This window comes from Sipha flava, unplaced genomic scaffold (genome assembly GCF_003268045.1).
Source record: "Sipha flava isolate LNK unplaced genomic scaffold, YSA_version1 219_pilon_pilon, whole genome shotgun sequence".
Lineage (NCBI taxonomy): Eukaryota > Metazoa > Arthropoda > Insecta > Hemiptera > Aphididae > Sipha > Sipha flava.
The window spans coordinates 169,891-196,580 of NW_020272848.1; the positions used below are offsets into that span (position 1 = coordinate 169,891).

General features: G+C 23.2%; 1 protein-coding gene across 5 annotated transcripts in view; it reads right to left on the bottom strand.

The window, feature by feature from the left end:
* LOC112683106 (sodium channel protein 60E-like) overlaps positions 1–26,201 on the bottom strand; it is a 116,638-nt gene extending 90,437 nt beyond the window's left edge. Inside the window, exons 1-3 of one of the 5 annotated variants that reach the window (XM_025553979.1) lie at positions 26,043–26,201; positions 25,634–25,791; positions 18,690–19,012 (exon numbers count right to left, since the gene is read on the bottom strand). In XM_025553979.1, the coding sequence (XP_025409764.1) occupies positions 18,690–18,965 (276 nt within the window). In that variant the 5' untranslated portion in view covers positions 18,966–19,012; positions 25,634–25,791; positions 26,043–26,201. Of the gene's footprint in view, positions 1–9,507; positions 9,584–18,689; positions 19,013–25,633 lie in introns of those variants that run through there. The other 4 variants (XM_025553980.1, XM_025553978.1, XM_025553981.1 and 1 more) reach the window with 4 other exon arrangements.
* Positions 26,202–26,690: the final 489 nt, after the last annotated feature.

The following is a 26,690-nucleotide window of genomic DNA, read 5'->3' on the forward strand; positions in this document are numbered from 1 at the left end:
TTGAAATCTAAACTTTTTCTTCCACAAACCTTTTACACATAATTTGTTGAATTTCATAATAGAGGGAACTTAAATAAAATTAATTTCAAATATTTTTTCGTTATCGGTTTCATTACTGTTGTTATCATTAATTTAAAAGAATTTTACAAATTCGTACAAATTATGTGTAAATGTTTGTGGAAGAAAAAGTTTAGATTTCAAATTTGGGGGGGCGGGGGACACGAAAAAATGAGTTTTTCACATATTACAGGAGAGGAGATGGAAATGGTTGTACAAATTCATACAAATTGGGTTCTTGAGTTTTACTAAATTCAAAAAAAGAGTACTAATTTATTTATGTTTGGGGGGGCCGGAGACATATGTCTCTGGCCCCTCTTCAGTATTTTTGATATAAGTCAAATAATAACGTCGTACAAATTCTGAAAACTGTCATATAAATGCATACAAATTGCATACAAAATATTTGAATAAAATTTTTTTAAATTTTTTGTGGGGGGGCCGGTGACAAGGACGTTAAAGAAAGTGAGATTTTAAAATCTGTATAAATTTGAACGTGTTTATTAATGGATTACTGTTGAATCAAAATATAAACATATATTTTTACAAGTTACGAATACAATAAATTAAAATAATTTTGTTATATTTTTTTTTTTAATTAAGTATATACTAAGTAGTACAATTTAATAGCTTAAAAAAAAAATTAAAAATATAATATGATTTTTAATCAAAATGTTTAATACTACTTCTTATATATATCTTTGTAATATATACTTCAACGATAAGCTTTTATCTTATGTCCTCTGTATAAAGAATATTGGGGATTTTTTTTTTTTAATGTTTTTGCATATTCTTGATTTATTCTGGCACTAAAGATTTTACAAAAATATTTTGTTTTTTAAAATTAATTTATTCTATTTCGCTAAATACTGTATAATAAAATATTAATTTATTTTATGGAATCTATATCCTATTGATTAAATTAATAAACTGAATAGGTAAAAAAAATATTTTTAAAGTAAATTTGCATTGAATTCAAATCACTTGATTAATTCTGTATACATTTGTTTAGGTTTTTAGAATAGCAACTTTATATGATTCTTTGAAAGCACTTTATTTTAGTTTTGCCAATTCTTGAATACGGAACAGTGTTTAAAAAAAGTTCTATACATCGATCGATAGCCTCATATTCTATCAAATGTGTCAACAAAATTTATACTTTTCTATCTAAAAGCTGAACACAAAGTTTTACCCGTAATATTCTAATCATGATAGTCAATATTTAAACCAATATTATTGTTTTTTTTTTTTTTTTTTAATCTTAGCTGTCGGTATATCGTCATGCTAATTCTATATTCCTCTTTAAGATAATTTCAAACTCAGTTAACTGGTTTTCTTTATACTGACGTGTTATAATTTCGAGGATTTCCAAATTTACCTTGTCTAATTACTTTTCTAACAATTCACTTTTTATCTATTTAATATGACTTTTGTCAATTAAGACTTCCTTTTTTTTAATTTGATTTTCTAAAATACCAATGCTGTGATACCAGTGTTCTATTTTTATTTTATTCGTGTATATATATATATATATAATTTTTTACTTCAGATATTAAAATGACTGATATATTTAAAAATAAATAAAATCACCGATAAAAGTTATAAAGCTTAAGAAAAAATATGCATTATATAAGCTTACTGGTACTGATTTAAATGCATGTCGTTTTTATTTCTTATTTTATTTAAAAAAGTATTTGTTGATATTTCCTCACTTGATATATTTAATCTTGCTTTATAACTTTAAAATCATTTTAATATTTTCGCTTGTACAAATTTAATTATATATCATGTACTAAAGAACTATCAGCGTTATGTAATATAATTTCACTTAATATAATTACGTATAAATGCATTAAATAATCCTGCATTTATAATGAAAAACAATGAAAATATTAATTTATTATTCTTATCCTTATAAATAATAATCATATCTAATCTAAAAATCCTTACTATATTAGGTACTTTAAAACGTTTTAATAAAATGTTTACTATTAAAAGATAAATAGTATAAGTAGTCAAATTCTCTTTTTAACTGCATATAAATTTCTGCAAATATGCTCACAAGATGTTATACGTAGAATAAACTACGAAACAAGAAATTCATTTAGCTGATATTTTAACGTAACTTTAATGGAAATGCATTAAATAAATATTATAAGCAAAAATTTAGAAAATAAATAGATAACGAGTATAAGATATTATATTTAAAACTTCATACACTATATACGATCCATCTTAATCAGAAGTAACAACCATCCAAATTTGACAACATACGTAACTTGAATAACCCTTAAAACATTAACATGCGAACTGCTATTCATTATGTTAATAAACGAAGGTGGGAGAATATTGCATATAATAATTGACCTACACAAAAAAAAAAGTTTTCCTTCATACCCTTAATGGTGGTACCAAAACATTTTTGTGTTCAGTTATCACGAAGGATATCAGGGTTGAATTTTTACCCTCACATAAAAATGTATACGAAATTAAAATAAAATGCGAAAATTAATAGAATCCAAAACACATTGGATTATATTAAAATATTAGTTTTTAATGTTGGAATTGATTAAAAACAAAAATAACAATGTATGCATTTCGTAAATTAAATTTAAATAAAAACTTATTTATCATAAAATATATTTTTTGATATATAAATGGAGTTCCTTTAGATTACAGAGTGATTGGAAATATTTATAATTTTTAACCTTAATCAATTCACGATAAATACTTTTTGACATGAAAAAAAAATATGCTAAAATAGTGAAATGAAAAAAATTGTAAGTTGAACATTTTAATTTAAAACCTATGTGTTTTTGTGAGAAGTTAAAGAAAAATCCTAATTTTATTTTAAATATTTTTTATATATTCAACTATACTTGCAGCATAAATTGTTTACGATTATTCTAAAAGTAAATGTCGAGACAACGGCCCATAAGTCTCAATCTTGACGAGGCAGTGTTGTAATAGGTAATAACTTTCAAGTGCGAGGGATGAACGTATTATTGTATTATTATATTGTGTATATTGAAACGTAAATTTGTATATTTGACCAACATTGAGCATTATTATTTTTGTTGTTGCATAATTATTAGTTTATCGTATCGTCATAATATCAAACATCCCATATCGACACGGTTCCTGGTCGTGCATATCAGTCTTAAATTTAAGTATAGCTTTAACTGTTGTTAATAAAGTATTATAAAATTACTTTTAATAAATAAACCATAGAATTACGATAAAACAAAGATTTTTTCATAAATACAACGTTCCATTTCATTTAATTGAAGATCAATTAATTTAATCAAAATAAAATAGACTAATAAGTAATTTTACTATTCTTTGTATTTTATAATTTGGTACAATAATGACTGTAGTAATATAAGAATAAATGTTTCATGTAACTCATTTTGTAATAAATTACATTTATATTATATTTATTGCCATTCATCAATAAAAAAAAAAAATGTAATATAATATTATCAATTTACATCATATAGGTTGACTTTTTTAATGTCTATACATTTTTTTTTGATGGATAAAAGGTAGTTTTACTGATCATCCTCGGTTTCTGCTGAAAATGAATGATCATACTTTAATTGTCACATTAATATTTAGTTAGTGGACTACTTTTCAGTACAATGAAAGGAAGTGTAACTATAGGTCGTTTAGAAACTGTAATAGTAGTTGAGGGATTTACTCAAAGAACTCCCAACTGATACTTTGATAGTATAATTGCACTACAATTTGTTATATAAATTATTTTAAACGTACATAGTTTTTATAGTAATTTATAATATTCTCGTGGGCCAGTACTTCGACAAATGATAACAAATATTTTCAAATATAGTGATATAAATGGAAATACAAAAATTATAAGTGCTTACATTAATTTATTCTGGGCAATAAATTATTATATGAATGAATATTTTAATATATATTCATTGACATCCTTAGAATACAACTAAAGTCATGTGATACAAAATCATTTTACTTCACCTTAACAGATTTAATATAAATTGTATTATAATAACTTTAAGTACATACGATGGTAATTAAATGCAATACATCAGTTTTATTTTATTTTAGTATAAATATAATAATATTTTATATTCAATATTTAGTACAATTATTAAACACATTAAAAAAGTAAACATAATTTACAGAAAAATGTTGGTTTTTCTTAAGGTTATGATTATTAATAGTTGAATAAATTTGAAATATTTTGCATCGGCTAGATTGTTTAGTCTATATTACGATTATCGGCTTATTTTGCTATGAACATTGAAAGTACTAAAGTACTCTGTCGAGAGAACGCAACTCGTTCGCGAATTCCCAGCACTTTTCAATCCTTTCGCTCTGCCGTCTCGAACTCTAATTTCCCAAACCACGCGGCAACCGTTATATGAACGCGCATAAGCGATCGCGCTGATAAGTGGTGGGAATGCGCAAGAATGGACGAGGGCTTTTGGTCATTGTTCAGTCGCATTCTCTCAGCGAACAAAGTATAGTAAATAGTTGCTTAGTTACAACATACTGAGTGTAATCAATCAATTAATATTAGATATATTTGTTTATGAATAAAAGCGATTTTTAAATGGTAAAATTCATAACAGATAAAAAGTTAAAGAGTAATCCAACATAGATTATATAAACATTCTAAATGTATAATAAACAGTAAAATAATTTCATGTCTTTATCATGTATAAATTCAAAAATTTAAAAAATGTTAATCTGATATATATGAAAGTCATTGAATAAAGGTTTTATATTTGTAATATATATTGAAATACACATACATATTGATAAAAATTAATTAATAATCAACTTGTAAATATATGAATTCATTATTGATATCTTCATATTTTTATAATGAACATAAAATATGTATAACCAGTCAATATTATACTCCAATCATATTTTATTTAATTATTTGTGTACTCTTAGCAATAAATAACAATGGGCAGTTTAATGGTATTTACATATTAAATAATATTATAATATTAAAAGAAACCTGATAATATATTATTTAAATTACCAAAACTTTTTTGTATAATAACTATTAAATACAATTAATGGGACATTTTTCAATATAATCTCACTAATAAAAACTTACACATTTAATAAACTTAAACCACAAAAACTTAAAATATGTATCATACAATAAAATCCAAATGTAATACACCCACAGTCACACATTCATATTAGATAACTAAAAATATCTGTAAAATAATTGCACCATAACCAAACATCAAGAACCAGATGTATTTTAAAAAGAACGGAACATTCAAAGAATTTAATATTTACAATGAATTCCAATTATATAAATACATCCAACTAAAACAAGTTATTTGCATGCAACATAATATCATAAATATATATTTGTATGTTGTTAAATGTATAAATACACTGATCATTTATTATTATTATTATTCTGAATCCTCGAATAAAAATAGTAATATACTTTATATAATGTAAAAACAATCAAATAATACATTTTTCTGATAGGATAAAATTATACATAGTTAACTATATTAAAATAACTATAATAAGTCAATTTCGATGATAACATTTAATAACTTAAAAATTAAATATTTATAGTAAAATTGTTATTCAGTTTTACATATTTAAATAATTAAATATTTTCATCATCAATATTTCAACTTTAATTTTAATTTTAAATAGTATAGAGCGAAAAATATTATAACTTATAAATATTATTTAATTTAGAAATACTTTTAACACTCAGTAAAATTGTTAAATAATATATTATATATGCTTATATGTAAATATGTTATCAATTATTTGTCATTTTTTAATTAAATCAACACTGTTGTTTATGAAATATCAAGGAAATACACTGAAATAAATAAAAAAACGCAAATGAAAAAAAAAGAAATAATAATACGGGTAAAACGGTTGTATTTAGCAGATAGAATTGAAAAGCAAAAGGCAGGAAGTCGGGTGCCCGGGTAATTCACGGCAGCAACCCGGAGGATAATTCATCATAAAACCCGGCGGGCCTAGGCAAGCCGTGCCGCCTGAACAAAACTTGTACGCGACGTCATCAGAGAGACATCAATCACCAAAAAACCTTTTGCCAAAAGCACTGTATTCACACGCAACACGGGCAATGATCTATCATCAGCTTTATGGCGGTTTTCCCGTGAATACGTTAATAACAGCTCACCCCCAACCCAAACATTATATAGTAACAATTCTTGTACTAACCATAGACTGTTTGGAAAGTCTTAAATAAGTACTGGGATATCCGAAATGTCAATGCATTATTTCCATTTTAAACAATTGAATATTATATAATTTTATTCTTATTATGAACAAGTGGAAAAATTTACATAACATACCTACACAGCAAATTGAATACGATTGCTAATCTACTTTAATTTAAATCATACAATATAGTATGTACCTTACTAATCATATTTCTTATTCATTTAAAACTCCAATGACCTATATAGTTACTAAAGTTTACTTATTGGGCATGGATAAACAGTTAATTATTATAATGTAAATAACAACATTTACAAATACAAAAAATAAAAACGGTTATAAACGATTATTTTAGTTAAAATTGTATTATTTTGATTATTAACATAGGAAGAAAAAAAAAGCAAAATAACCATAATTAAAACTTTAAGATTTAATGAACTATTCTATAGAAATAGCCTCAAACCCATACACGATAACTGACCCAAATATTTATTTTTTATTTATTATATATGTATAATAAATATATTAATGCTTAAAATTATGTAAGAATACTATACATTTTTGTGAAAAAAATAAATTAACATTACAAAATGTATAGTTTATTATATTCAAAAATGTATAAGAATTCAGAAAATTTAAAACTAACTCAATCAATACTTTCAAAAACTTAAGTGAATAACTGAGTATAGAAATAAACAATAATTTTATAAGGAAGTTTTGTCACTGATACTCAAGTAAATGACATAACAAAGTTTGAATTTTTCACCTTGGGGTTATTTAAACTTGAACAACATCTAAATTATTTTAAAATTTCTGAACTTAAAACAAATATTATTAATACTGAGTATTATTATTATATTATTACTATATACTATATGGAATCCCAAGTATTAAATATTAAAAAAGAATGCAATTAAAAATTATCAAAAACACTTATACCTACTTATAAAATAATATAAACTTATACAATAACTCATTGTTGTTTAAAAGCAAAAATATATTAATTCATTTTCATGAATTTATTACGGATTATTTGTATATAGTAACCATTTTATTATAATATCCCGGTCTAATTAAAATAGAGCTGGGTCAGGATGGAGCCAGGTGTAATAACACCGAGGGCCATGCGATAAATCGCAACAGTCCCCCATAACCTCTACACTTTCTATTCCACTTGTATATATTTGTTTGGTAATATTTCAAATCCCCTGACAATTACGCATGTCAGGATTTGCTATTACTGTTTTTACAAGTTCGATTAATATCGACCACACAACAATCGAATATAAATGATAACCAATTACTAATTTAATTAAAAATCAAAATAATATATTTAAAGTTAACAAAAAACATTAACTAAAAATAGAATGTGATTTTAGTTTCGGTTTTTTAAAATAACAAAACACCAGGTAAAGACCAAACTTGATCTAATAACTAATATCTATCTGTATTTAGAATTATTAAAACTAATAAGTTAAACTTATTAAACTAATTAGAAAGTATAATTTCTTGTCACTTTCGTATTATATTTCCTTACACTTTTTGTCCAAATTAAAACAATGATATCGTTTTTCACCAGATGATTATTATATTCAGAAGATATTTTCTTGGGAAATATTGGCTTAAATTAACGTGGTTTGAATTAAAAGTATCTTCAAATGAAACATGAACATTTTTAATATTAAAATTAAGCCAAGATTTTTTAAATTTTTTAAAAATAAGTACATCTAGAAAGGATGAAATATCAATATTTATTTCAAAAATATTCCTCAATACATTCAACATTCTTCTCTAACGAGAGTACGTGATTTATCTCAAAATATAATAACTTTATATATCACTAATTTTACACTTTCATGTAAATTTATTTTTACATTATGCATGTAAAAAAAGTACACTTAATACTTGTTTTATTGAAGTTAACTTGTTATCTATAATTTGTTTTGAAACACTTCCAATTAAATATATTTGATTAGAGTCACAAAGATTGATTTTTTATGATAACACCATAATATTAAATTAAAATAATAATGTGAAAACCAAAAACTTTATTTAGAAACTTTAAATAATTATTTCAATCGGAAAAAATGCAAATTAAATACACATAAAAAGTTAAATAATAAAAATAATAAATAGCAATGGCTTGTATCAAATTAAGTGTTGTGTCACATGTACATGTCTATCACTATCGATAAATTATGGTATTATCTAATCTTAACTATAAAAAAATATTTACTAATTTTTATACACCAATAATTATCAAAGATACTAAATTAAATTATCTTTTATTATATAAACTGTATTATTATTTGAAAAACGTGTGTTATTATTAAAACTGTTGAGTTATTATTGTATAAATATTTTTAATTTTACAATGTTTACCCGACTTTTGCAATAAAATAATCAATCCTATGCAATTTATACCTTTAAACTTTATTTAAAAATGTAATTTCTTATCATTCGTATATAAGATATTTTATCGTATAATTAACGTATCATCGTTATTCTAACATACTTAAAAATCGTAAAATAATCAGTTTTTTAAAATAAATTAAGTATTCAATATTTTATAATTTTTCTTAGAAAGTAAAAGTGATATGAAAAAATTTTTTTTTTTTTAAATATAAACTTCTATAATTTAAACTAATTACGTTTTTACGATAAGTTTAATATCTTATTGATTATGATTAAAAAACGATATACCAACTCTATTTACAATGGTTCAACCATCTAGGGACACGTGAAGAGGGTTAGTAATCGTGATCAAATTTCACTCAAATTACTTTCTTATAATTATTCTTATAATTATAAACAAAACGAGAAAGTGAAAAATCAAAAAAAATAAAAATAAATTTTTTTTCATCTATTAAGAGTTACCTTAATATATGTATTCTAAATATCCAAAATTTAATATTTCTATATCTATTTTTTTTTAAGTTAAATAATTTATCAAATATTATTGTATTACACTCACTATTCCATTACTTACTATTACTATGTTAATAATAAACTATTCCATTACTTTATTAGTAACATAGCAATAAATAATAACTATAGTATATTTATATTTAGTACTGAATATTGTAATGATTATTTTTGTTATAAAAATAAGACAAAAAAATAATCCTCTGACTATAAATGTAATAGTACATTATAATTGACAATTTTCATCGTTTCATTTCCCCTCTACTATACAAATTGACAAATAGACATACGTACGTGTTTGTGATATTTATGTATGCATATCCCATTCTTTTTCAGAGAAAACCTTCTGCGTGGTCAATTCATGACCATAAATTGTTTAAATGATACTCTTCCCCCTCTTGTATAAAATGGGTTCCCCTATAAAACAAAACTGACCTTTTAGGAACCACCTCCAATGTTTTTTTTTTATTACTTTTTTTCATACATAAAAACTTCCACTTGTGAACAATAACAACATTTATTATAATATTTAGCATGCTCACTTTTTAGAAATTGAAAAAGTTTCAATAATCACAATTTGTTTGAGCAGACGCTGTTTACAGGGGTATTATACAGTAATTCTACATTAAAAATTCGAATCTGTTGTATGTAATAATAAATAATAATATCACTATCCATAATAAACATTTTTTACAGAAATCACAAGAATTATATATAGCACATATATCACACGCAAAGTGACCTACATATCGAACGAGAGGCGTGTATTGAAATAACTTAATGTATGTATGCTATGTATACCGTGTCGCTTGTATAGAGTTCACAAAGTATAAAACGGGTCTGGGGAGGTATATATGGTTACCACGTGCACCCTTCAACAAGTAGGCACATAGTCTCAAAGAGAAGGGGGATATTGATTTTGTCAATACGCCATGACCCCTTCGTACTTCAATGCACTTTTGATGCCAAATACATTGCTTCTCGTCCACATGATACGATATGATATGGCCGTAAGATTTCGAAATTTAATATTTACATAGACCAAACAAGTAGTCATATTTTAATTTTAAAATTAAGAAATTAAATTTAAGAACCATTAAAAAATAAGGTAAATAATCAATAATTAAAATTAAATTTTTTTTTTTTAAATATCTAACATTATACAAAAAAAAAAAAAAAAAAAAAACACGCGTACACACACAAAATTATATATATATATATAAACCTTTGATTATTACATTATTTAGATTAATATAAAATCCTAAAAAGTAAGTGTTATCAAAACAAATATATAAATACACTATTAAAATTATGTTCTATACCAAGGATGGCAAATCCATGGCACGCGTGCCCGAGATGGCCCGTGAAAATTTTTACTATTAAATTTTATATAATATATAATATTATAGGGCCTATAATATAATATAAATAATTAACAAAACAATATTATTATAATTATAATTATAATTTATTATATATTATTATTATTATTATGTACCTAAACTAACCTTTTTATACTAATATGTATATTAATTATATAATCAAATTATAATATAACAAAATATAATATTTTTAATATTTATTTTATGGCACGCTCTATAAAAAAAAAAAAAAAAAAGGTAATTTTGGATACACAGTATTCAAAAGGTTTGCCATCCCTGTTCTATACCTAGCCAATAATTTCCCTCCAATTACAGATAAGAAATAAAATTATCACATTAATTACAAAAACATAATACTAATATATTAACTGAAAAAAAAAAGCATTCACAGATTTTATTTAAATCTTTTAATAACCATTAATCCTAATTTATATTTATTTCTTTGAAAAATGTTTACATCATTAATTATGTCACCAAATTTTTTGCTATTAAGAGATTTCAGTTCATTAGTGTAACACTTTAAGGCTTATTTTAAGAAGGGACAGTTATATTTCTAATAGGAGCATAAATCGTCGTGTTTTATAGCTAAATTAGCGATTGGTTACCCATCCAAGAACTAGTGATCAGAGAAATGCTTTAACATGAAACGGTTGACTAATAATTGATTACTACTCCACTACATTATGTCTCCTGACATCATTAGTCATTATATTGTTAATTATTAAAAATTCATGGACGTAATATTTATTATAACCAACCACATTATAAATACTTTATTGGTATTCATTGATTTTTATTATTTATAATAATAAAATATACATACAAAAATAGAAAGGCAAATCATCATTGTTTAATAATAATCATTAATTATATTTTGTAATACATTTTTTCTAATATTTTTAGATTTAATTCCTATGTTATGGATTTCTAATTTTTACCATTGATTTTAGTTAAAACATGAACACAGATATAAAATATAATTTTTACAATTTTAAATTTATAAAAATATTAAAACAAATATGGGCACATAGATCTATAAGTCTTAACAGTTGCAAATTAAAAGTAATGTTAAACAACTAAAAACATATCTACCCATCTCTCACATTTAAATTTAAAAATTAACCTTTTTATTTCAGAATTAAACTATAATTAACTATTTTGTCACGTAAAAAGTATTCATAATTTAAAATTACTTATTAATTATATGATAATAATATAAAAGACACAACTCATTGCAAGGGTATACCCAAAGGAGGCGAGGGGATTGAACTTCTCTTGACCATAGATATCAAATATATTAATTTTAACAAAATTTTTAATTGACCCATATATGAACCAATATTTAAGGTGCTTATAACTTTTCAAATTTTTTTTTATAATATTTTTTTTTTTAATTATTTTCTAAGAATTCAAATTATCATTTCCTATCTAATTACTCAGATTTTTAATTTTTTTTTAACAGTTATATTTTACATTAATAATTTAAATAAATTATGATTGTTTTTTTTTTTTTGTATTTACCTCGTTAGTTATAATTAAAGTTCATAAATTAAAAATTTGACAAGTGTAAAAATTGAAAAATAGGTACGCTTGTAAATAACAATGAATATATTTTGATAATTGGATGCTCCCCACTGATGAAATTTCTAGCTACGCCCTTGACTCATTGTGAATTGAACATATAAAATTACGAAATATAGATATAATTAAAGTTGGTAAATATCATAACCACTAGGTCCATTCAAAAAATATCTTTACGTGGTATAAACATGAAAAAAAGAGTTTGATTTTTAAAATTATTTTTTTTTTTAAATAATAAATACATTTTTTTTTTGCTATATATATATTAATTTTTATTTTTATTTCATTTTATTTATAATCGAATTATATACAGTCAAATTAAATAACTCATATATCATGAGAGAATACAGTTATCCAGATATATGGAAACATGAAATTGTACTGTGTAATTATTAACTGCCACCACCAATTATCTATACGTGACTAGTTTACAAACGGTTCTTTTTACACGTGATAAATAACTAAACAAGACAAGAATCTGTCTAGACGAAATGATCCGTTTGATGATAAATTACTTTTGCTACAGAATATTATGACAATAAGAAAATACTAGTACAATATTTGTTCAAACATGGTAAATATATTTTACATTCTTAAAACTATATTGATTTATCACGTCTTATAATCAATAATAATACTTAAGAAAAAACATAAATATTCTATTATTTTATAAATATATCTATACATTTTTATCAGTAATTGAAATTGTAAGTTATTTTATTTTTACTTAGAATTATATATATATATATAAATTACTTCTATTATTACGAAATGACAAAAATATTATTATTTTAAAATAAACTAATAGTATAAATGACGACAGGCGGTATTTTATTATTTTTATTTTACCACTGCCATTCTCGTCGTTAAATAAACGAAATTCTGACTGAGGAGGTTGAGCCCCTTGTACATTATTAAATATTCATGAAAATATAGCATTATGAACATTCGCCTGCTGAGCTCTTTACGGGCGCCGGTCGGTTGATATTGTTAGTACGCGTCAGGTGCCCAAAAGTATATATTTATATGGTTACTTATTATTTATTTATATTTTTTAATGAAAAATACAAAAGATTTTTAGAATGAATTGTTTCATTTTATCTTAAAAATAATATCAAATATATATTTTTAGTTCTTAATCGGAAATATAATTATTCTATTTTAAGTAGTCATGGATAAATAGTGATTACAATTTATCATAGACAATATATCATTTTCAAAGAAATTCGTACTGAAAAGTTCTTGATCTCCATACCTCCTTCAAAATTTAACTTTTAATTATATATAAATAAATATAAAATGTAATTTTCTATTTCATTAATTTTAAGAATAAATGTACATAACATATCAAAACATTTATGTCAATAAAGGATAAATATAAAAAACTAATATTAAAAAAAAAAAATAAAAAAAATATCACTACATTGTTAAGTATAGAATAAATTATTTATACCTCTATTAAAAAATTATAAGAAATGTTCTTTTAAGTAATACAAAATAAAAAATATTGGACTAAAATGATACACAAAAATATTCACGTAGAACTAACCATTAATCACCTATATGTTTATATTAACAAGATATCTGTTTTATATTCAAAAACTTTAAAAACGATTAAAAGTGAAATCAAAATTCAGCAATTTAAATTTAAAATTTTATTATAGCATTTACCACACTTATTAAACAATAAATATTATAAATATTTTAAAAGCATTTCAATATTAATTTTTATTTGATAAACAATCAAAGTTTGTTTACTCATAATAAAAATAATTTTATTTATATTTTTTCTAATTAATAATATTGTATTATAATAAAAATTCATACTAAAAAATATTTCGAGAATCTAAAATCACAATGTATTTATTCAAATTGTAATGATAATTATCATAGTTTAACTCTCAACATTTTAGATTAAATATTATATTCTAAATATTTATAATATATAAAAAATGCTGTGACCCAATTCATGACAATTCATGAAATTATTCACGTATTCTATGCTCACCTAAAAATTTTACTTGACTTGCGGCTAATTTTCTATTATTGATATTTTAATACTATGCTACTTTAAATAACTAATTACAAATGGGAAGAATCCAAATCTATAATATCTATGCGAATGAACTTACATTTTTCAAAAAAATTTAATGAATATATCGTACTAGTGTTTATAGCATAACGAAAACCAATACATTTTCAATTTTACTTTTACTTTAGTGGTAAATAAAAAACAATATTAAACATATAAAATATAAATATTATATTTCATACCATCTGTCAAGTAATTTAGAGTACGAATTGATACTTATATACAGTGGCAAATACAGAAACAAGTTTTTAGGGAAGGGTGGATTAGAAAAATGTAAAATGTTTATAAATAGAAAGATTTTAATATTCATAATATTCATTATATAATATTTATATATTTTACTAGTGAATCACATGAGAAACATTGATATAACTATTATATTTGCAGGTCAGGTCATATTTTTGTAACATTTTTTCTAAATGGAGGGTTGAATATCTATCTATTATCTATAATATTTTGACAAAAATAATATGTAATTAAATAATACAGAATTGTTTAATTTTAAAATGATGACAATGTACACTATACATATAATAGAAATGAATAATACGATTAAAAATCTAAAAATAAATTCCTTATATTTAATCCCATAAGGAAACATGCAAAATACTTCAGAAAAGTTTGTATAATTATAAATTATTTAAATTTAACAATAAACTTGAATACAAGATAATTATTACTTTTAAAAATATTGTTGATAAAATACACTTAACCAATTAGATCTAAATTTAGCCTAGATATTTATTGTAACTTCACGAATACATTTTAATTAAGAAGGAAAATATAAGATATAACGTATACACTATTATTTGTTATGTAATAATAATATACAATGATGTATAAAATAATTGTTAAAAATATTCAAGAATTGGGTAATGGTAGAAAATCTTAAGTTTTAATATAAGTGAGATATATACATTAAATTAAAATAATAAAAACTGGAAAGATAGAGGTCCCAAGTGTATTAGATATTTTATCTTTGACAAAAGTAATCATCGTAATTTGAAATATATGATAAATCATTATAAAAACAATTCCAAATTAAAATAGGTGCAGTAAATAATAGCTATTAGATACCCAATTATTAATAATACATAATGTATGTATTTAAAAACTTCAAAAAAGTAATTTTCAATATTCATGAAAAAATCAGTATTCCCATACCTTGAACGTAAAAATTACACTACATGTAAAATGGTTTAAAATTAGATATCAAAAATGATTTAAAAATTAAAATTAAAATTTTTTTTTTTAAATAAAAACAATTTTACTAAAAGAAATATAAACACCTATTTATTAGACAAATCGTCAAGAGGTGATATTAAATAATATTTTCAAGTTATCAGTATAATAATAACACTTAGAAAAACTTTTGTAAAAATCGAAAAATAATCCTCCTATCCTATGTGAAATAACTATTTGGGTTCAATTTCTTATCCAAAAACACATGCTACATGAAACTTCAAATGAAAATTTACTATTTGAAAGTTAAATTGAAAGAGTATTGTAATAACTCATTACTTTGTTTGATATAAAAAAAATATCGATCAGTATTGCATTCTAAATTAATAATATATTTAACAGTTTTAATCAGCATGGTCTTAGAGGCCATGAAAAAGAAGATCTTGTATATAATAGATTTAATAAATGATCTTAGAAAATATATGTTACTATATAACTATATAACCAATATTAAACTCTAATTTTGAGTTTATGGAATTAAAGTTTTATTTCATTATTTTCAATGAATTAAAATGTTGTAAATAAAAAAATCTTACGATTTAATTTGCAATCGACATTTTTTATGTATAAATTAACAGATAATATATTTATATAAGATAACAATTTTTAATTTTTCAATACACAATTTTGTTCAATTTTTAACAACATTGTTGGAGCCTCATTTAAAAATTAATTAAATAAATGCATAGGCTTGCATAAAATAATACGTTATAATAAAAACTTACAAAAAATTAAAGAAGAAAAAACTGACATGATTGATTTTATCAATATCCGTGTAGATATTAATTAACGGTTTTTCAAGGGGACCCAAGGGTTTTACCCAACTCTGAATACCCAATTCATAATTATTAATTTTACAATTAATATAACCAACTCATAATAGTAATTAATAGGGAACGGATTTATATGTAAATACATATTTATATTAAAACGAGATATTTAAGATTCGATAAGAAATGTTTATAATTTAAATCATTTCTATTAAAATGATGATACTTTTATTTTACATATTTTTTACATATTTCACTAATTTGTAAATATTTTTAAACATATTTTTATTATTTCATCATTCATACGTCTTCTTCGTACGAAAATACAAGAAATTATTTCAAAATTAGATCCAGAAACTTCTATCATTATTGGAAAAGCTCAAAATATTATGCAAAATGAAACATTGAAAATAGTTTAGTTTTAATTAAAAATAATTTAAAAAAATTACTAATAAAAAATATGTGCCCAAATGATAGTATGGAAATTGTTGAATCAGCGATTAAAATTCGTAAGCGGACCAATAGATGTTGTAAAAATGAAAATTCATGCTGTTGCAGAAAAAATTTCAGGCTATATTGATTTTAAAATAATCAATGACATAATGAGTGGCAGACGCTCTTCTAAAAATTTGGAATTATCGCTTTCTGATAGTATGCGCTTGAAATATGCTTTTAATATATCGGTTGATGTGAAACAATAATTTAGCTGTTTTAAAAATATTTTGATACCTAATAGGCGACATTTAACATTTGATAATTTAAAAGATATTTTAATAATTCAATGCAACAAATCATTTTGATAATTTAATAATAATAATAATAACTTTTTTTTTAAATTATTTTTCCCACATATTTGGATGTTTTTATCACATATTTTATAAATTATATTTATATATATATATATATATTTGTACATATATCTGTATTTTTATCACATATAAATCCGTTCCTTAGTAATTAAATATGTAATCTAATAATTTATTTAAATTATTTTTATATATTTAGATAACTTAAAAAATATTGAAAACTATGTACAATATAATAAATATAAAATTTCTATACTTTCTATTATTTTTTAAAAATTTGAAACTATATATTTATTTAGTAATCACAGTCATTATTATAATATACAATAATAATAATTATAATATAATGTAATAATAATATACAATAATGTATATTATACATTTTTAAAATATCTTATTGTTATAACTACTTAAAATACTGGAGTAGAAATCATACTAATTAGCAATATTATTAAGTTCCGCATGTGATTATCAAATAAAATTATGATAATTTTAAAATTATTTTAGTTTTAATAGTAACGATTTTTGGTTGGTAATTAATCACAATTATCAAGCTGTACGGATTAAAAATGTTTTTAGACTATTACAATTAGATGTGTATAATAATTATTTTTATAAAAGTTCAAAAATTAGAACTGATTTTACTAAGTTGCTTACATCTTCTAACAGCTTTAAAATTAAGAACATGGTAATTAATATATTCTTATATTATAATATTATTAATTTACCAAAAATTATTTAGCTTTTAAAAATTTTAATTATTTTAAATTTAATATTTATACATATAAGTATTTACTTATATAACATACAGATTTAATTAATTTTAAAGCTATTGGCTTAGATTATTTTGTATTTTTAATTTATATTTTTTTATTTTCTGTTTAATGTATATAAAATTAAGCTACAAATTATGTATTATTTACCAAATACAACACAAAACATGTAACTTATTTTATAACTTGTGTTTTATTTTTTTGGAATTTTTTTTCTTTGAAAATAGTTATTTTACGGTAAGACTGAATTTTCTATAATTTAATTTCACAGTAATCGAATAGCATTTTTCTTGCTCGAGTAATAGCACTAATGGAGGAAATTCACTTATGTGAGTAACCAAAAGTACAAAAATTGCTATAATATATTAGTAATAAAATATGGTTTTGTTGTAATAATTATTCAACCAAACAATTGATTTATTATTTTAATATAAAAATATAATAAAATTATAATTGAGTTATTAATATTCTATAAAGCATAAAGAATTTTAATAATTTCAAATATAAATGTATATTTTTCACTTATGATCAACAATCAACACAAGATATCTATATCTTTTAAATATTATACGATTTGAGAAAATGAATGAAATTAATAATTTTTGCTTCAATGAATAAGAATATATATTTAAATCTCTATCTCTAAATATATTTTCAAATTAAATTACCTGAATACGTAATCAGAATTTATTTTTGGTCGGTAAATTTAGTACTTTTAAAACTCTAATTTCATAATTAACATAAATATAAATAACCAAAATATTCTCTTGCTTCATTCATTATTCAAATTTACTAACTAAAAATTATAAAACAAAATGAATTATACATACCTCATCGAATATAAAATTATCAATTTCTTCAAGTGGCATACCATATAATTCATTAGGAAACGGTTCGAATTTGCTAGGCAACACAGACCCATCGAGCACGCACACTTTATTTCGAGTTTGGTATCCGTATCCAACAGATGTTGATACGTGTTGTCGAGTCTCTAGCGAATCTTTGGTTAATGGCCGTACTTGTACTTTCGGTTCTGTTGGACTAGGTGTAGGTGGTTGCTGGCGACGGCTTGCCAATATCGTATTTGGTAAACGGATCGGCAACATGTTCGGAAGATTATATTTCACGGACTCACGTGCTTACAATTAATTTCCTATAAACGAAAACATTATTTTAAAATGTACACAATATTATCATTTTAAATTTAATTAAAATAACATTTACTACCTTACAACATACTTTCTAACATTCTACAAACATTATTAAAATAAATTTGTTACATACAATTCTAATCGTTTATAAATTCAAACATTAATCTAATTATTTAAAATTCTTATTTCACTTTTTATATATATCTTAATTAATTATATAATTGATTAATATAAAAACAAATAAATAATTTAAGTAATTTTGACCATTTTAATGGAACTTTTGCTTTTATTTTTTGGTTATATTGCATTTTATATACTTTATCTAAGTTAAATGTTTAGAGATATTTATACACATGAAGGGCAATTAATTATTCAATCGTTTATTGTCATAATTTTATTATTTTGGTTATTCTATGCATAAAACAATATTATTATAATTCTATTCCAAGTTTTATGATTTTTAATAATACACTTAAATTTAGTTAATCTAAGTAATTTATTTTAGAAATATTTACTATTTTATATAATAATATATAGTCAAATTTAATTATATCATTCAAAAATTCAAAATAATGTATATTTTATGTCATAATATTTTAGGTTTAATATTTTATAAGGTAAAATAATTTTTTAACCTATATTTACGTTAGTGCATATGACATTCAAAGGTGTAGAAATAATTATCAGCTGGCAATTTATGTTGCTTTCATTTTATATAGTTCACTGACTCCGTTGGCTATAAGCCATCAAATCAACTTGTTGATACATTTTACTTGTTGTACACATAATCATGACATTAAAGTATTTAATTCAGTGAACTATTCGTAATTTTGTGATAATCAATACATAAGACAAAGTTTTTAGTAATATTTTTACCAATAAAATTTATAATAATATTCAAAACTTAGAGTAGTTAAACAAAGTGGCTACGTAACATATCTATTTGAAGTATTTATATCTATCAATCAAAATAATGAGACTTCAGAGGAGGAATGTGCTTTAAATTCAACCAAAATACTACAACAAAGTCATTAAAAAAAAAAAAAGAGAAATAACTAATTTTTTCAAAAAATTTTACAAATGTAGATTAGAAACTACCTAATAATAATACATTTTTTGATACTTTGCTACTTCACTTAAATATTTAAACTTTATTTTTCCCTTAAGGAAATATATATCATTACGTTACCATAAATGATAAATTACCCCATTCAAACATTTTTGTTATATATAACTTACTAGAAGATTATAGCATTAGATTTATTTTCACTATTTGATAATAACATTCGAAATTTATTTTCGAGTATTCTAAGTCAATAACTGATCAAATAACCGGCGTCAGAAGTGGAACAACATATAGATAAAAGCAGGATTTTCTGAGCCTCATAGCTCAATAAGAAGTAAGAAGTAAAAGTTTAAGACTGGTTATATTATTTAATTTTGTAGTTAATTCTTCATAGAATGCATGAATAATTTTCAAGTTTTTTGATAAACTTTGTTCGGAAGCTTATATATAATGCATGTTTAGGATGAATTAAAAAAAAAATTCTGAAAATTTAATTAAAGATTAGTAGATAAATAGTAGTTTTTTAGACCAGTATAGTTGTAACATAGATGCTTATGTAATCATAAAATTTAACAAAAATAAAAAAATTAATATTCTCTGTATCTGGCCAAAGTTTTTTTTTTTTTTTTAAGTGTATGCTCGAATAATTTTTTTTTTTTGATTATAATATAAGTCATTTTTAGTAAGCTAAACATTATATATTTCTTAGTTGATTACATTTCATACCACATAATTTAAAAGCTTGCCCATTAACAACACGCACTTCTGTTCGTTATACTTATCCAGTTTAATTTTTTCTACAACTTAACATAGTGTTTTTGTTATGCTACTTTCTATTCAAGGTTATAAAATCTATGTTTTAACCATTTAAATATAATATTTTAAGTCAAATGTACGTTTTGCTTTATCGATTTCAAATTTAATAACATAAATATGAATAGTTAATAAGTTTTTATAATTTTAATCTATTATTGAGGTCATAATTTCATAAATCATAATATTAAATTAATAAATTACTCGATTAAAATATTATCAGGAAGACGTGTATACATATAAATTTTAGTTTAATTTCAAAACAAAAGCTAAGAATTTATTGATTTAACAATATTTTTATTTATGTTTCGATTTTTTGAATAGTTAGTACCAAAAACGATTTTCTAGATTCGAATTGTATTTAGAAGTACATAATAGTTTAATATAGTGATTATCTAATTTTCTGAGTTTTTATTTTAGCTCATAGGGAAATTGAAAACAAATTTTTAAATTTGTTTATATTTATTTTTGTACTTAAAAATTTGACTTAGGCTATTTTTATTTTTTTATAATTTACAGTTTTAAATACATAAGGATGAAATAGTTTTACATATAATATTTTTGCTGTAAAGTATTTAGATTATATCTCAATAATAGTTTTTTTTTTAATAGTGTGTTTTTAGTTAAGCCTTCGAGCATTTTAAAACCGTATTATAAAATAATACAATAAATTATTATAACAATAATTACTACATCAGAACTTACATAACCAGCAAACTTTTATGACCTAAAATAAAACGCTTTCTAGTGACAAAGAACTAAAATTTAACAAGTACAAAAAGTACCATATTATAGCTTTCCTTGTTACATAAATCGTAACTAGCCATGGAATTCTCTCGATCATATCCCTAAAGTCAAGCCATTTGGTTGGAGTTCAATAACAAATACTGTGACCGGAGAATTTTATATATAAGATATAAAATACAATTAAAATTAAAAATTATTAAATAGTTATATTAAATGGTAAATTAATGTATAAAAAATTAAAATAAATACTATATATATATATATATATATAGACATAAAAAAATTAATAAAAGCTTAGGCTGGATCATTACTATATTTGCGAAGTTCGATCGGTTTCGAATTAAAAATTCATCATCCGGTAGAATGTGGTTAATAATTATTTTAAGAATTAATATTAGGTGTTGACTTTTTTGATGATCGGGTCCAAGACCAGCGTCAAGTTATGATGAATCTTGTATAAATTATGATCTTGAGCATAAGCTAAACGGTCTGAAATAATGTGCTTGGTAGAGAGGACGATTCCACAAGTTTGATAAATAGGGACCCCAAGAAGTGTGGTAATTCCGTGTCTTATACGTAACCAGTTCATTAATAATTCTTCTTTTCTATTGAGATTTAGATTCATCCATTGATGTAATAAAATTTTATCAATTAATTTTCATCAAATTTAATCATTATACCTTCTTTTATCTCGTTAAATTTTTTTTATTTATTATTTTCAAGACTGGGCAAGTTAATGATATTTTTCAATTCAGTTAAGTTAAGTTATTTGAGTTCATATTTAATTAAGTTAACAATTAAGTTAATACACATGAGAATTACATCAAATAAGTTAAAAATATCATTAACTCAACTTAACTTCAATTAATAAGTAAATATTTAAATTAAGGGCTGATATAAGTGATATATATATATAATTTACAACAGATCTTATTTAACATTAACGATAATGAAAACGCAGAAAAATCTTATTAGACTCGAATTAGAGTAGACAAATATACATTTCTTTATTGAGATTGATTTTAGGGACTTTTCAAATTTATGGTATTTTAAGTATCATTTGTTTTATTTCATTTTTCATACAAATCACATTTGATAAATATAATTTCAAAAAAAGTATTCTTTTTAATGTTCAATAACAGTATGAAAACTAAAAATAATTACTGCAGCTGAAAGTATAACTATAAAGTTATACAGACAATCAATGTATACAGTTGATACAAAACATTAAAATAAATATATAAGATTATTTAATTTTATTAAAATATAAATAAAGAAAACAATATAATGGACAATTAATCAAAATATCTATTGAATCTTAATAAAATAATTATCTCAAAATGTTGATCAGCTATTAAATTTCTTCTCTTATTCAATAATATTTAATAATATCAAAGATTATAGAATAATTCTAATAATAATATAGTGCAATTATTATTAAGAATTATTTAGTCAATGATAATATATACCTATTTTTGTAATATAGATTTACGGTCACTGTCCATGACAATGATAATTTAATTCATGGATAGCATGTCTAATTTTACTCTAATTTTTCTCTAAAGACGGTTGAGTAATTTTCCCAAGATCAGTAAGACCCCAATTAATAGTCAATACCAGGATAAATATTGTGGTCTCAACTAAAAATTCTTTGAATTTTTTATTTTAATATTTTTCTAAATTCCATAAACTTGATATCGAATGCGGTATTAAAAAAAAAAATATTTTTCTGGTCTTGAAAATCAAAATTAACTTAATTGGGATAAATGAAGAATTAATACGTTACTTTCAAATTAATTTGTATGGAAATGAGTTAAGTTAATTTATGAGTAATAAAATAAGTTAAGTTAATAAGTTAAATGAACTTAACTTTTAACTTATTAACTCATTAATACCCAGGCTTGATTATTATACATTATTAATAAACAATTCAAATGAGTAATAAAGTATAAAAAAAAATTCTCTATAAAGGTTGGTTTATTTAAACTGGTTAACAAAATAGTTATGTATCAATTAATATGTTCTAAATTACGTATATTCAACTGTGCATATTTTATAGTATAATTTAATATTTAGATAAGTATGATTACACATAATTAACTCAATAAATACCTAGGTACTTTCTTCCTAATATACTCGTAGTTTTGAATAATTGGGTTGTAAAATTTACCGTTATTGAATATTTTTATAATAATAAATTCGATATAATTGTTGATATTCCGATTAAAAATACCTAATATATCTAAGTTTATCTTTTAATCAACTTAATCACAGTTTTTTAATAATGAGTAAATATTTAAAGTCCTTTAAAATACATATTTTTTATTAAAATAATAAAATTAAATTTACTTATTTAAAATACTAATCAAATTTACATACAGTCACAAATGTCATAATTTTTTGTAGTTTTGTAATAATTCATCTAAACATTATACTCGTATATAATAAATTTAATTTAAAATGTTTAACTGAACTTTAATAAAAACAAGTTTTATTATGCACGCACATAAATTTATGTATGTTTAAGTAATGCATATGTACACACACATTTTATCGATTTTAAACATATGAAGTTTTGATCTCTGAACTAATAATTTTACGTGGCGGCGGTGACTAGTTAAATGTAAACTAAGAATACAAAATATCGAAATTTTTCATTATTTAATAGAACCTAAAATTGGTCAATATAATTATTATCTTGAAAATTATTCAACATCTGCAAAAAATTCTTATCGATTTTAAAATTCGTGGTTTTCGTAGTACTATTTACGTAACCAGGATATGTTTAATGTGAAAGAGGAGGATCAAAAATATATTTAAACTTATTTACAATCGAAGAACCGCTTTTTGTCTAATACATCAACATACTTAGCTATTAATTTTTATCGTATAAATATAACATTTAGTTATGTTAGAAAAATTAAATGAATAAAATAAAAAAAGGTATTATAAATATACCTTTAAAAAAATTATTTATTAACAGTTATTTTTATTGTATAATCAAAATACTTTCAACTATTTTGTACTGTAACATACAATATAAGCATGAACAAATCTAAAAACAAATAAACATGTAAATATATCTTTAAATCTAACTAAACATAATAATTTAAAATATCTATAGTTATATGTCTGCGTTAAGATAGTTAATACCTAATTAATAATTACTTTTTTATAAAAACAAACTAATATTTTTTTCTTAGCCAGTTATATGCCAAACAAAATATAAACTGTGTTTTACGACACAATATTGTGCTGAAGGAGCGCAACATCTAAAATTAACTAAAATTTATTGTTATTGAATCTAGTTATTCCGTTTATTTTCTTATTCGATTATTGGTATAAAGTGCAAAATCACATAATATGAATTTTTTAAGTCCAATATTAATTGAGTGTAGTGGGACAAAGTGTAATTTATATGTTCACAAATGACATTTTAAAAATTAAAATAATATTAACGATTATTGAATGTTATGTATACTATAACAATTACAATTAATAACAGTTTCGATAAATTTAATATGGCATATTATTTATTCATACATGTAATTATTTTAAAAGTTTGAAGATCTTTTTTTATTTAAACAAATCAATCAAGATGATAATTTCTGCAATTCATGTAGGACCCATAGCGCAAGATTATCAAAAAAGTAAACCCAGAAATTTAAGCTATACTGCACGATTGGAAGAATTTTACTTAATTTAAAAATTTTGAAAATGACACATCATGAACGCAATATTATTTCTTTTAAAATGAACAATTTGTTTATAAAGTCTTATGTCGTAAATTTTTTATGCATATTGGAGGTAATATAGGTGCGTATTGAACAAGTTTACAAACAAATACACAAGTATCTGTATCAATATTATATCCCATACTTAAATTTACCGCAGAAAGGGTCTTAAAAAACTGAATCATATTTGAATCCTAGATATAATATTTATAATGAAAAAAAAAAGGAAAACTATAATATCGTATGAAAAAAAAATCTAAAACCTTTTATCCCTCTGGCGAACGTTATTCTCCCGTCGCCGTCGTCGCCGTCGTCGTCATCATCATCAACGATGACCAATGACATATTATTCCGCATCCCGTAATCATTGTCGGTGAACAATAACCGTTAGTCAAAGGACGGCGTGATACGAGAGACTGCACTAGTAGTAATAGTGGTTGCACAGCGCAATGAAAAGAAACGAAACGCACAAGGATTAACATATTACAATTTTCTCTATTATTATTATTATTATTATTATTTTATTTCACTAAAAACGATACTAAATAATATTTGTATTGCAATAATTATAAAATAGTAAAATATAAATAATATTATTTTCAATGGCGGCGACGGTGACGGGGTGGAAAAAACGGACGAAAACCCGCGGTTACCGCGTCGACGTTGACTTACGACGGTGACGGGACCACTGCTTATACCGCGGTCATCAACAAGTTACTGCGACCGATGAACGGCGAGTGGGCGAAGGGGGTGGAGGAACCGACCGTGGGCGACGACGGGGCGAACGAAAGTCGACGAGCGTCAAGGGTACGCGCACGACCACCGCACCATGACGACTACTGCCTACTACCACTACAACTACTATTGCTACTACTACTACTACTACTAGATACTACTACTACTACTACTACTAATACTACAAATACTACTACTGCGCTGCTGCTACTACTACAACGACGACGACATAATATGTGTATAGTGTTTTATTTGACCGGATCGCCACCACTGCACCCCCATGGCCTATGTATCCCGGAAGGAACGGTCAGGGAAGGGTTGGTTGAGGGTAAAAAGAAAACTTTTAGCGCCACCAGACTGCGCGCTGGAGTCCTCCAGCGCGTACACACGCACGCACATAATAACATATACAGAGTGATCGTTTTACTATAGCCCTTCGTGGAATTGGCCTGCGCAAATGATCGGATCGAATTCCATCGCGTTTTCGTGCGATTTCCGGTAAACATTTACAACAGACTCTATTTATTGCAATGAAATCGATATGATTTCAAACTCTACCCCCGAGCACTTATATGCCCTTAACAT